The following is a 14,410-nucleotide window of genomic DNA, read 5'->3' on the forward strand; positions in this document are numbered from 1 at the left end:
CGTTCAGTACCAAACACCACACAACCTTTCCTCACCCTGCAGCTGTTCGCAGGCTGTTTCACCAATTATCACTACTCATGTACACGCTTAGGTCACATACACAGTCTCCCTCACACAGACACACACATGTATGACAAACCAACATAACACCAATGCTTGCTTATACTGTACGTGACAGCAGAGTGTGTGTGTGTGTATGATACGTATGTGTGAGGGTTTATATGAGCTCACAGCTCACTGTGCACCCTTTAAGGAGAGCAGCAACATATACGCAGATGTGCCTGTAGATCCACAGGCTTCACTGGGCCATATGGCTTCCATGGAGAAAGATGGTGATTGCATCTGAGCAACTGCAGAGGAGGGAGTGAAGGATAGAGAAGGGATAGAGGGCCATGTGTAGCCTGAGCTGTGCAAGCAGTTGTTGAAGTATGTATGTCTGTGGATGTGTGTGTGTGTGTGTGCGATGGTGGGGATGTGTGTGTGATTTTGCACCAGGCTCCAGGAGATTGGTTAATGGAACAAATGGTCACGGCGGGCTGGGGAAGATGGAAACAGGCTTGCCGCTACCGCAGGCGAACAGCAAGCCCTGGGCGAGGGCTGCTTCATCTGGGCTCCTGCCACACAAAAACTCACACACACACACCCTCTGTTGAACCCTCTTCTTTCCCCTTACCCCCCCCCACCCTTAAACACTCAGTGTACTGCCATGCCCCAGAAGTAAAAGGGCGCTCCTCGCAAAACTTTTCATTTGCAAATTAAGTTGGCAGGGAAGAGGTAAAAGGACAGCCTTCATTTGTGTGTGTGTGTGTGTGTGCGTGCGTGCGTGCGCGCGCAGGAATGTTCATTCTTGTGCATGTAATGTGTTGCTGTGTGCGTGATCTCTGAGAGATGATCAAAAAAAGAAAGATGTGGCAAAACCAGACACAGGGACGATGATGAAGAAAGCCCAGTGTGAGCTGCAGCTTTTCCACATTTAATCCTGCTGCGTTACACAATCACGTCCCACAAATAATTAATAAAATCACTGCTGCCACCGCTTTATGATTCACATTTTACTGCTATTTTTACTTATTCACTCTTTTATCCATTTTTAAAAAATCCAGCGTTTATATTTTTCACCAAACAACAGCCCATTGACTTTATTATGTTGGGTTTCCTTGAAGTTGTTGCAGTGGAATTGCAGTAAAGGATATCATACATTTTTGATGAGTTGAAGTTATCTCTTTTTTATTCTAAGCTGCTACTGTTCACTCTCTGCAACACACAATCTTGAATACATTTTCTGAATATTCTGACAAGAGAGATACTGTGGGAAAATGTGACCATTCATGTTTATTATCTTTAGTAGCATTAATGCATGCACAGTGTAGGAATTAGTGAAGTCGTTTTGAATCACAGTTCATACATGATTCTCATCTTTTTTTTCTTTTCTTTTTTCTCCTCTCACGTTGACGTTCTTACCTCAGGGTGGCACTGATCAGTCGTCCTCGCTCCTCCTTTATCTTCCTGTCCTACTCTTCTAATCGTCTCTGTCGCTGCATTACCCAGCTGGCTTCAGCAGCCGGGAGCGAATGCAGGGCGGCCTGCTGAAAGAGCATTGTCAAACGGTGGCTTTACAGCTCTATCATACACACACACACACACACAGATGCACAGAGAGAGAGAGACGCACAGATTTGCAGCTCAGATGTCAGGCTGTTGCCAGAGGCTTGCAAGCTGGAGCGTTAACTGTGCAAAGCATCACATCTCAAGCCCCAGTCAGTGACACTCGCTAACACTACTTCATAAAACTACAACTAGAAAAGTCGCGAACAAACACCTGCACCTTCTTTAGGAAAAAATGGCAAAAGTAATAACAGCTGAAACACTTAGATGCCAGGAAAGCAAACGCTCAATCAGCATACTCATAAATAAAACAAATAAATAAATAAAAAGTCCCGCTCCTCACAGCACCAAACACTTTTGACATTGAATAGATGATATAACAGCCTGCAGCAGCACTGAAACCAGCAGTGCTCGTTCAGAGCTGTTTACAGCTTTGTTTTTTAAAGTCAGGGAATGGAGATATTTATATTTATCCTTACTAAACACTTTCCAGTTCAGCTTTAATAAAACTAAAAAAAAAGATGAATCAACATTGGTCTCTGCAGAATTCAGAAACCCAGTGTTGGTTAACTTTTTTTAAGTTTTCTAGTCTTTGGGTTTATATTTGGAGCAATTCTCTCCATGTGTCACCTTTTAGTCATTCATTTTTTCTCTCATCCAGACGGAGGAAAAGATGTACAAAGATGGTGTGAAACTTCTGGATGAAAATAACCTGTTAACAAAAAAAAATCCAAAGGTGTCAAAAACCAATTTACATCAAAGAAATCACCAAATGTAAAGTCAGTTTTTTTTTGTTTTTTTTTTTAAAGGTTTCAGATCATGACCTCTGTTTGTAGGGAAACAACTTGCAGCTGTGTGTTGAGCTAATTTGAGAAATCCATTAATTAGCCGTCTTGTTAAAGGTATCATTTACACATTTAAAGGTCAATGGAACATATGTTTCAAATGTTTTTTTTTAATTTGCACTTTATTTCCATGATACTGGTGTGAAAAGCATGTATATAAGTGGTAAAGATCCTTCGAATACATCCAGTATATTCTTAAATCAATTTCATTTAATTTACACCACTAAAGATTTCACAAATCGACAACATTCCAAAACAGTCAATCATTAAAAAACATTGGTATAGTCCTTAAGTCCTAAAGGTTTATGTTCTTTAAAAGAATAAATGTCATTATAGACATTTTCACTGACATAAATCAGCTTCACATTTATGGAGCCGAATCAATTAATTATGGATAATTAAAAAAAAGTGCTTCACAATAAAACATCTGAACACCAAAACTCAAATGGACAAGATAGTAACAAACTAGAAATAAAAATATAATCATCGTAGTGAAGGAAAAAGTCAGAGAGTGAAAGATTAAATGTTAAAAGTTGTGGAAGCAAAAACAATATTCACTCTCTGATATTTAAACTAAACCCCAAAAACAGCAGCAAATCAGAAAAGTATAACTGTGAGCTGCTCGCTGAGTTAAAAACCACACGTTTTTTCTTTTTTGCTCTCCCTGCATAAAAACAGTTTGATTTCTGGAAGTGATCACACAGTCCAGTCTGTGGACACAACAGTTAACAGGGACACGGATAGATGAAACAACAAAATGAAAAGAAAACCAAACAAGAGTTGGGGAACATGTGTCGCTCTCATCCCGATCACGACACACAGTGTCACCAATCGTGTTTCTATGCCAAATGTGCATGTTAGCAAGAGCAACAACTGGCATGACAGGTTGGTAGAGAGAGGAAGAGGGCGTATGGCCTTCAGGCACACACACACACACACACACACACATTCTTGAGTGTAGCTGTGTTCTAGCCAAGATTTAGCTAGAGCGCTGGGTTGGGCCTTGGATTGGGCGAAATATGGTTTTGTGTGTGTGTGTGTGAGAGTGTGAGTGTGGCAGCTGTAGCCTTCATGCCCCTGGCAGTGTTGTTGTAACCAGGGAAGCCAAGGCCGTCTGCCTGGATTCTACACACCCTAGGCCCCGTGTATGCTACGCACACACACGCGGTCATGTACACAATTTCACTTAGTCCAATGTTAGTGTTTATAGTGACGATTTTTTCCATTATCTTTAAGTCAGAGTTGTTGCGTTTTGTTTGACATTAAATGTTCATGTCTCTGGCCAAGTGGAAAAGGGACTTGGCTTATAAATGGAGGGTTGCTGGTTTGAGTCCCCACCAGGTCAAAAAGGGCTGCGCTAACCCTGAGCAAGGTACCCAACCCCCCCGTTCCTCCCCGGGCGCTGCTCAGTGGCCGCCCCTCTGCTCCTAATTCCAGGAAGGTTTCTAGGGGAGGATGGGTTAAATGCAGAGAAGGAATTTCCCCTGCAGGACTGATAAAGGACTTATTTAATGAATTGATTTAGTTATTTATAATTGAATTAATAATTTCTTCCTGTTTGTGACAGGGCAACACAAAGGGCCGCAGTCTTCTGTGCGACCGGTCGATCGGTGGTTTTTCGATAGTCTGACCAAATTGTCATTGGTCAGAAAATTGGTCTTACATTCGTCAGGAAGCCTTTTCAGAATGAATCTGCTATTTTCATAAGGAGCAATTGTGTCAAATAAGTTGTTGGTGAAGCCGCATCTTCAAATAGTCAAGTGTTAAAATAGTTTGGTCATTTGAGAAATGTCAGGCTAACTTATCAGTGTCTGGTTCCTCTTACAAAAAAAAAAAAACATCTAACACTTAAGGCTGTGGGGAGTGAGAACATTGCAGAAATAACACATTTCATTATATTTTATATTTTCGACAACATTTTGGTAAACGTGTTATCATAATATTATATCATGATTATCATTAAAACTGATTGCAGCAATAGAGAAAATACTTGTTATCATTGTGTTCTTTTTGACCACTGGTATGCTGTTATAATAGCAGCTCTGAAGAAAAGTAACTGTGACAGTCACCACAAGAACTGACAGGGTCAAAAGGTATAGCTTCTGTGGTCATATATAGTACATTTAGATTAAAAAGCAACACACTCAGCATTGCACACTGGCTAATTTAGTCATTTGTACCAACGTTTCATTTGGATTGGTTTAAATATAAATAAATACATAAATAACATGTTCATATGGGGCTTTGGCTGACAGAGCTGATCCTCCCTTTTCCGTTACTCTTTCTATGTTTTCCTAACATGCCGTTAGCGCTCTCCTTTTAGGAGAAAATGCTTCCACCTGTAAATAAATATGCAAACACACAATACACATATACACTGGCAACAGTTTAGAGACACTAGCTTTGGGCTATGACTGATGTACACCACAGAGAGGTAGCGGTGTGGATGTGTGTGCCTTGTAATTAATCTCCTCAGTAGCAGCAGTCAATGGAGAGAGCTGCGGTGGAGGTGCAGACTGTGAGCAGAGTTTGATTATCGGGCTGTCGGGGGAAATTACTGCAAACTGCCTCCCAGCAAAACTCGTGTTTATTATGTCTGCTGGAGAAGGAAAACACAGGACACTCTCTCCGTTTCAGGTAGTTTTTTTAATGCATAATTGAGAAAATGTGTGTTAACACTGGGATCCAGTAGGTGGTGTCCTTTCACTGGGTCAGTGGGTGGGAAGTGGAGCCTTCAGCCTCTTTGTTTCTTCATTTCTGCACTAGCAGAATGTCACCGACACCACAAACTGTCAACCCTCGTTTTCTATCAACTGTACATCCTCCTCACCTACATCCACTTATCTGACTCTTTATCAGTCTGCCCATCAGTCCAATCCAAACTTCCTTCCTCTCCTCACTAGTACCATGCTGTGGGCAGAGGCAGGTGTGTGTGTTTAGGGCAGTGCCTGAGCATTAAGCCATATTAAACCCTAATTAATGAATGCACCACTTGATAGAGGCCAGTTATTGGATTTTTTTTGCCTTGGCTGCAGTAAGGAGTGCTACTCTAATCTCTCTCACCCTCTCTCTCTCTCTCTCTCTCTCACACACACACACACACACACACACACACACACACACACACACACACACACACACACACACACACACACACCCACACCACTGAAGTGGGGTAAGCAAGGTGAGATAGGATGTGAGAGAGGAAGTCAGGGTTTGTCAGGGTCAAAGCTTTAGTTTCTACATTACACAAACCTGCAGCTTAACAACCTCCGGCTGCTTTAAACCTCTCAAGCCACGACCTCACTGACTGACCTGTGCTGAGCTCACTGTGTCACACTGCTCTGCCTGAGACCCTGCTGACCCTTTCTACCTGTTTCACTCTGAATCTAGAAGTACATGTGATATTTCACTGCATCATGCTTCAGTTTCTGGAAATTAAAAAAAGGACAAAAAACTGTTGTTGTTTTTAAAAAAAAGGACTAGTTTTACTCAGATACAACACATATTAAAATAGCATTTTATGAAGGCATGTCATTATTTATTTTAAATTTTAACCTGTGGTGATAGATGCCTGTCTTTTTTTATGTGGCTGCATTAGACAGATGTTTGAAACATGTAACCGTGAGATCAGTCAGTATTCTTGTTTTACTACAGACTGTTGTAGTATTCATGTCCAGGACGTGAAAATCAGAACTTGTGACTCATTTTGTTATTGATTCGGGCTCAAAAGTTCAAGATCAGGTCCTTGTTTTTGCTTAATTAATCTTTCATAATATGGCATATTCATTTGGAATACAGTACCAAAATAGTGTTGTATTTATGTACCATTATTGTGTTGAGAGTGTCGATATGCCTAAAGAAAGCTGAATTGTATGCTTATTGTATAAGGACTTAACATTCAACTCCTATGACACAGTAGAGAAACAATGAATGAGTAACAATTCTGTCAGTGATGTCGACTTAAACTCTAACTCGACTCAGATTTAGGACACTCAGCTTGGTTGTCTTTGGTGACTGGGACTCCAGGATTACTGACTTTATAACAACAACAACACTGACTAGAGCGCAGTCATTACAGTATGTCTCTCTCTGCTGCTTTGATTTTAAATCATTCTCTTTCTCTCTCTTTATGGTCGGCCGGACAAACTCACCTTAGAGAGTTGATTTATCCTTATGAGGTCACTATGGATCAGACCATGAATACTTAAAGATTTAGTGAATTCTGTTTTCATTGCTGTAGCAGGTCGATATCTGTCATATAAGCATCAGTTAGTGAATAAATATCGTCGGCACTGTCACATTTATCACAAAGTATGAATATCAAAGTCAGATTAACCCTTTAACACCGAGTGTGTCACAGTGTTTTTTTTCTTCATTTTAAATTGTTAACACACCTTTTTAACATGCAGTAAAAAAAACTGCCAGATTCTGAAGGTTATTTTGGATAAATGGACAAAAGCACAAAATAATTTCTAGCCCTTTTATGGTTATAATAAGCAATAAAATCCAGACGGACATTTTGAGGCTTAGGTGTTAAAGGGTTAGTTTGGTTGTGTGGAGCTGAAGGCTTTCAGTCAACAACACGTTCCTCATCAAACTTTAACAAGCTCCATTTCTGACCTTTAGGTCTTCCACTGTGTGTGTGTGTGTGTGTGTGTGTGTGTGTGTACATACACCTATTAGCTCCTGCACTTAATCTGTCTGTCTGTGTCTTCACTTGCAGTAGTAAGTATATTTTCTGTGTGTGTGTGTTTACGTGCGTGCGTGTATCAGGTTTGCTGAAGACAACCCAGCATTCAGAATATCCACCAGGACCCTAATATTATTTTGAATGAAGGATGAGCAGATTTCTTGCAGAAATGCTATTCAAATATTGATAGTTTTATTGGTCAAATATTCTTAACGTCTTAACTGCCTGAGAGTTTCACAGCATGTTGAAATAATGGGAGCAGCTAATGAGATGCATTCAAAGAGCCTGGTAAATCTCACCACTTCTGTGAGGTTTACAGCATCTTCACCTTTAGAGGCGCAACTTCAAGATGTAGCGCGTTAGGTTGTTGGAGTAGATAAATAAAGTAGATAAAGTAGTTTTGTATCTTTTTTACTGTATTACACATAGCCTCAGTAACCGATCATGTTTGTCCCTGTTTTGAATAGTATATTAAATGGGTGAATCATCGTTTGTGTGCATGTGTTACTATATATAGATAATAAGTAAGAAGCTGTGAAAAAAAATGAGCAAATTAATTTGGTGACTCAAACAACACCATCTCCTCCAGTAGTTTTTCCCTGCAGTGTTTTTTCTCCTCTCAAACAGCATTGTTTTTAGAGACTTAACTGAGTTTTCTTTGTCGATCTTCCGTCTGTTCACTGTGACTCTTCCACTCTCTTTCTCTCTCCTTTTCTCTCACAGCAAAGCTTTTCCAACTCTGTTGCAATTAAGTATCTCGTGTGCCTTCAAACATCAACTGTGTTTGGTTTTGCAGGAAGTCAGCACACCCTCAGTATCGGTCCGATACTGGTCATAATCACTGGATTGGATATCGGACGGATAAAAATGTAGAATCCGATACAATCCAAAAATCCTATATATCACATATTTCCCTATGCACAGACTGTAAAAACGTAAATAAAAATCAGCAAAACCATTTTTGTCGTGGAGAACAATATTTGTTGCACAGTTGGAGAATTATGTCTTTGAAATGAAGCTGTTAACAAATGTGTTGTTAACAGCTTCATAGTTCATAAACAGTCTAATGGTCTCAGTAGATACTCAAGTTTTTGATTTCAATGTCGGTATTGGACACAAAAAAGTGGTGAACTGTGAATGTCCACTTTATAACGACAGGAAGTGTCACCTCTCAGCTCCTTTACACATAGAAGCTTTTGAATCAGCATTTTAACTGCAAATTATACATTTTACTCACTAACTGCAATATTTACTCTCTTCTTTTAAAAAAAGTATTTATGGGGGGGGTGTCGCTCTCAGCCTCAGGACCGGACTGAGCCTCTGGGTCTGAGATAAAGCGTCCAGGCCGACTGTGGCTGAGAGAGGATGGAGCTCATGGTTATGAAAACTCATGCTGAGGCACTTGATGATGATGATGGTGGAGGAAGGAAGGAAGGAAGAAAAAAAAGGGATTAGACCCTGAGGTCTAAGCAGTACAGGGCAGAGTGAGGACAATGTGGAGGGGGGGAGCAGATTGTGTAGAGTTGGGATGTTTGCCTCCCCCCGTCTGTCACACACAGGCAGCCCCCGACACTGCCAACATGACCAGCAGGGCAGGGGCATCTGTCTGCCCCCCAGCTACCTCTCTGTGTCTCCCTCTGCCCCGAGCCACAACTCTCTCATCCTCCATCCTCCTCCTCTTTATCCCACACATCCTTCCCTCTGAACCTGTTGAAACAGCCAGCGATTACACTCACTGTAATTTGATGTCGACACATAGTGTAGAAGTTTGCAAAGCAGTTTTTCTTTGTAATGTTTTTTTTTTTATATATATCTAACAGATTTATGGATTTTGCTTTCATGTTAGCGCTGATAAGCAGATAATCCCAGTCAGACTGAGCGTCTGTGAACTGTCATCTCGCGCCACACATGTTCCACCGTGTTTAAAGTCATTTAACAGGTTTTTTGAAGTGCAGGTGTATAAGTTAGTGACACAAAGTCAGAGCTTATGTTTCCATGTTAGTCGTCACCTGGAACAGCCTGGAATTTATACTCCCGCCTCACTGAAACCATGGGAGCAAGCGAGATTTTAGCAACTTAACCACAGACACTCCTGTCACTTTGTAAACCTCTCTTTTCATGGATTTGATCCACTGCTGCCTCCATCTGTGAGTGCAAACATGTTGTTTTGTGACTTCTGTGTTTGAAACCCTTTATTTGGATTTTACCAAAGTGGCACAAAGTTACCAAGCAAGGCAGCAGTAAACCAGCAGCTCGTGGGGACACACAGGAGCTAAAAATGCTGAATATTTTAATGGACTTTGATGCAGCAGTTTACAAACGTCAGTTTCCAGCCAGAAAATGCTTTCTAACGGTGGAAAAAAGTTATTGATAACTTACTAATTGTGCCTTTTGTCATGTGGCTTTAAGTGTGATTTTTCCCTGGACAATCAGAAACTTGTCTTAAAGAATGTCCACCATTGTCCTGGCTCTTTTCTTCTTGTCTCTTTGGTCCCAGGTTGTATCGATCTGCTGTTTACATGCAGTTATTTCTAAGCCATTTTAGCCAAGTGTGACATCGTGCTGTGTTTCTGTGTGAGTGAAATGTGTGCACGTGTTAGAGGAAGAGAGAGAGATGAGTGTGTTTTTGTGTGTGAATGAGTTCATAGACGAGATGACTGAATGAATAGATGGATGGATGGAGAATGAAATAACGGGCTCCTGATGGGAAGTATCTCATCCCCGCCCCTCGAAACACACACTATTCATACACCATAACGCTAAAACCTGACCATGCACACACACACACTCCATCTAGACCAGTGAAGTGTGGCCCGCAGCCCCCTGGTGGGCTGTGAAGGTACAAATTAATAATTAAAAATGTTTTATTTTCAGCAATTAAGCTTCCAATATTCAAACACTTTTAAATTAAAAGTTCCTCCTCAGTCGTTGTATTTGTGTGGATTGTTATCAGCAGTTTATGTGCTTTGTTTATATCCTATGTTTATTTTTTTTTTACGACATGTTAAATATTTGTACTTAATGACAACGTGCACTAGAAATAAGTAATTTGGAAGGAAATATTTGATCCTATAGTCCTGCGTGTTCATCACACTCTGCGTGCCTCCAGCGCACTTTCAGTGTTTACGTTTGACTTCTTTTGTGAGTAAGTGTGTGTGCATGTGTGCGTGTGTGTTGCAGGCTGCAGCAGTTGGACCGTTCCTGTCACAGCAGCGCCCAGCAAGTGTGTGAGCTGCTGGCCAAACAGAACCAGCTGATACACGAGAGAAACACACTCACTCAGGAGCTGCAGAACCTACGCTCGGAGGTAAACACACACACACACAAACACAGAGGAGTGTGTGACTCACTGTGCTGTCATTAAATACATTTCTGATGCCGTCTTCTCCCCTCCCGCGGGACCATGTTATAGTTGTCACTTTGCTAAATTAAAATCACTGAGAAGACTTTTGTCTCCTCGTGACTCAGGTTCTCGTTCTGCTGAGAAAAACATGCGTCGTGTGTATTCTGTCCTGACTCATCTCTCGTGATGTTCAGCCTGTTTGACGCTGACATGTCAGTTTTACACTCTGTGTTTGTTTTTCTAGCTCCCACACATGAGAAAAGTCCATACGGCCACATGAGTGTCCCGTCTGCCTCCTCTTCATCTCCCCCTTTCTCTTCTGCAGGTGAAGAAACACAGAAACTACAGTATGTGCACTGTGTGTTTGATATCTTATTTTTTCACTTGATGTTAGTGGATAGTTGCACTTAAATAGTTTTAATAGTAGAATAAAATCAAATAACAGCCTTTTCATTATAACAAGTATTTAATTTGAGCCTTAAATCTTCATATTTCTTATTTGGTTTATTTTTTCATATTAATTGAGCTGGAAAAAAAAGGCCACGAAAAGTAAGACAAAGAGTCGACAGCGTTGCTGCAGATTGACATAGTGCTTTATTGAAGCCGTCTGTAAGAAGGAAAATAATGTGCATCCCTATCATATACATTTTATGTGTAAAAATACTCAGGATGTACAGGGTAAAAAACAGCTTCACGTTGATGGTATTGAGTTTTTTCACACGACGGCGGCCTCAGTGGCAGCAGCGCTGTATCCTGACAGAATAAAAGGCTGTTTGATCTGCCTTTCTCTGTGAATCTTTCTGGATGTACAAAGTTCCCCCCATCCCCCCCCCCCGCGACACCGTCCCAGAGTCAACCTCTGTTGCAGTGCATCATGGGAACACGGCCCGCTCTGCGAACAGCTGGTCGCTGTCCAGCAAATGTCTCACACAGCTGTAAAGCTACAGTTTAGATGGACACGGACATGAAATTAAAACGGTTACACTTTCTAATATTTGTACGTTGGCTGTTTTTTTTCTTGTTTTTGTTTGTTTTCTTCTTGTTTGCTGTTTATAAATGAATGCATCTCATGCTTGCTCATGTTAATAACATGATGATAGTAGACGAGTAGCAGAGAGAGAGAGAGAGAGAGAGGAGGGAGGGATTCTGTCGCAGACATGAGGTCAAACACTTTCAGAAATCCTTCCAAACACTGGAGCTGTTTTTCTTATCTGCATTAAAAACCAGGCAGTGCAGAGTGGTTTTGTTTTTTTTGGCCGATGCCGCTGCTTCATTAACAACGGACTCAATCAGCTCAGAACAGCGAAGGTCTTTGAAAGGATTTTTACATAATATCCAAACACTCTTGAAGTCAGATGTGTTGTGTGATAGATGGAGAGTACAAACAGCAGCAGCAGCAGCAGCAGCAGCAGCAGCTTTTAAGAGTGGACGCCGTCAGAAGTGCGCCACGCATTGATGATTCACGCCAGTGGTGGAGGGACACCAGTGAAGCTGTGAGGAGGCTCAAACTGAATCCCTTCATCCAGTTTAACAAACCTCCGTTTGGTGGGAATGAGTCAAGTTGAATAATTTGACAAATGCCCACAACTGCTTCATACTTTAGTGCACGCCCACATGTATGAAGAGGATCACTCAGCTCTTCTTTCTCCACTTAAGTGTTCCTGGTCTCTGACCTTTGAATCAGCCACTAAGTCAACTTGGTTTGATAAAGGACTGTTTGATATTAAGTGCCAAACAGGAAGGAGTGGTGCTGTATTCAGAGCTCTGTGAATTCCAGTGTAAACACACTGATCAGTTTCCTTCAAAAAAAAAAAAGAATCCCACTGAGCTTTATTCCCAGCACTCTACGCAGGGACAGCAATGTCTTGTCTCTGGCACGTGGGACACAATCACCCAGGTCTCAGCGACTCTAAACATCAAAGCAGCATCAAAGCGATCAGTGGTATATATTATGTGGAGTGGAGATGTGCTTTAAAAATGTGTCTTTTTCTTACAAACATAAAAAAGCTAAAAAGAAAAGCAGTCTTCCTTTAAAGCAGAGCAGAATCATACAAAAAGTGGATGTGGAAAGTGCTGTCTGTGGCCAAAGATACAAAGCGGCATTTTTATGAACTCTGGTGTCTAATGAATTTGGCGATAAGCGCGCACATACAGCGAGAACTCCTCAGTCGCTCGCAGACCTGGGTCAAATCAAAGCTGAAATCCTTCCAAATACTTGGGCGCGTTAGCCTGAGCCTGTGGAGGCTGCCAGCTGGGTGTGATTTGTACTTATTTTGAACTTTTTTTTCCGTTGCTTCAGCTGTGCCAGACAGTCATTGATCACAGAAAAGTATTTTTCATAAGAGTTCTAAGAGCCACTTGACTCAGGCCTGGTGGTGCGGACAGAGGAGCGCTACAGCACGCAGGCCAGCGCCGTCCTCTTATACTTTCTGCTATCGAATAGCAATTTAATGGATGTGCAAGAGTAAAAGCAGCAGGAAAACAGGCAACATGTCGTATAAGAGTTCTCTGTAAAGAAAGAAAAAAAGGGGGAGGCATTTATTTTAGAACAGGGTCTCCGAAGAGTTAAACTGCACTCAAACACGACTTCATCCTCTCACTGCTAACATCCAGAACAAAACATCAGATAAATTAAACAGAAATAAATTCAAGTTATCGCCGATGATAATAAAAACATTCAAATAAATATACTGGAATGCAGTTGTCTCTCTCACAGGAGCGCGTGCCCTTGCGCTCTCCTCATGATTCATGTCGTCCGGATATTGTCGGAGACGTCTTCCGCGTGACGCTGTTGAGGTTTTTCCGATTTTTAAAAATATATTTCCTCACATTTGTTTTTTTTCTGTTAAGTGCTCGATGTCAAGTTTTTTTTTTATTATTATTATTTTTCTTATTTTTTTCTTTTATACGAAGCTAAACCACAAGGCTAACCTGGCTTGGATTTGAAAATCTTGGTCAGACTGGAAGACATGACGACAAAGATGACCGCAGACAAACAGGAATGAGAGGACACGTTGAAAGACAGAGGAGAGACTCATCTCAACTGCTCCCCAAAAAACACACTCTTGTAACTCTCCTCGAACACTTTCTCCTCTGGCCTTTCTTAACACACTTACAGTCTTAAATCTTTCTTTTTCCCGTCCTTAATGCTTTACATTCAGACATCTGCTCTGCACTTGTTTTCTCTCGGCTCCACTTCCTCTTCTCCCTTCTGTGAACTTGAACCACACACACACACACACCTGCACTAAGATTAAAGATCCACTGTGTAACACGTAGAAGCAAATTTTTTGAAATTGAAAATATGACTCATACGCATGTTCATGTAAGTGCTTGTTTTGGTTTTCGTACCTTATAAAAGGAGGTGAAAAAGGATATATATACATATATATATACATATATGTAAATATGATGGATATTTTCACATTAGTTAGAACAGATAAACTTATATGTAAACAACTTTTGGTGTGGGAAGGCCACCGTAGTTCCCTGACCTGTCGTGACCTCACCCATAGAAATATGAACTACCGTTTGAAGCCTGGATATCGTTGAAGTTCAGACCATGTGACCAGTTGTCAACACTGGGGGGCATTTTAAGATGTTGCTCTTGAAGAAGACCGGAAACTAGTGATTGGAACTGTTTAGGAAAACGTTTGCTGACGTTATAATTACAAGAGCTGTGTTTACAACACGTGCAAAAAGTATTCATTTAGAAAGGAATGGAATGGACGCAAAATCAAATTAAGCGATTCAAATTCTCCGAAAGTAGAAGTAGAAAAAGAAGCGTGACATCTGCTTCCGTCGTAAACATCGCTGTCCACTATTCCACATCATTTCCCTCCTCATCTGCACCTGTAATTTTCCTGTTTGTTTATTATTCCTTTTTTTTGGAATGAAAACACAGCAGTAACAAAACGGAAATAT

The 14,410-nt window shown here is 41.0% G+C and overlaps 1 protein-coding gene across 1 annotated transcript in view; it reads left to right on the top strand.

Moving 5' to 3' along the window:
* sdccag8 (SHH signaling and ciliogenesis regulator sdccag8) overlaps positions 1-11,478 on the top strand; it is a 41,483-nt gene extending 30,005 nt beyond the window's left edge. The window contains exons 17-18 of the mRNA XM_044045405.1: positions 10,324-10,450; positions 10,731-11,478. Of these exons, the coding sequence (XP_043901340.1) occupies positions 10,324-10,450; positions 10,731-10,766 (163 nt within the window). The 3' untranslated portion in view covers positions 10,767-11,478. The remainder of the gene's footprint in view (positions 1-10,323; positions 10,451-10,730) is intronic.
* Positions 11,479-14,410: the final 2,932 nt, after the last annotated feature.

The sequence above is a fragment of the Solea senegalensis genome, linkage group LG15 (assembly GCF_019176455.1).
Source record: "Solea senegalensis isolate Sse05_10M linkage group LG15, IFAPA_SoseM_1, whole genome shotgun sequence".
Classification (NCBI taxonomy): domain Eukaryota; kingdom Metazoa; phylum Chordata; class Actinopteri; order Pleuronectiformes; family Soleidae; genus Solea; species Solea senegalensis.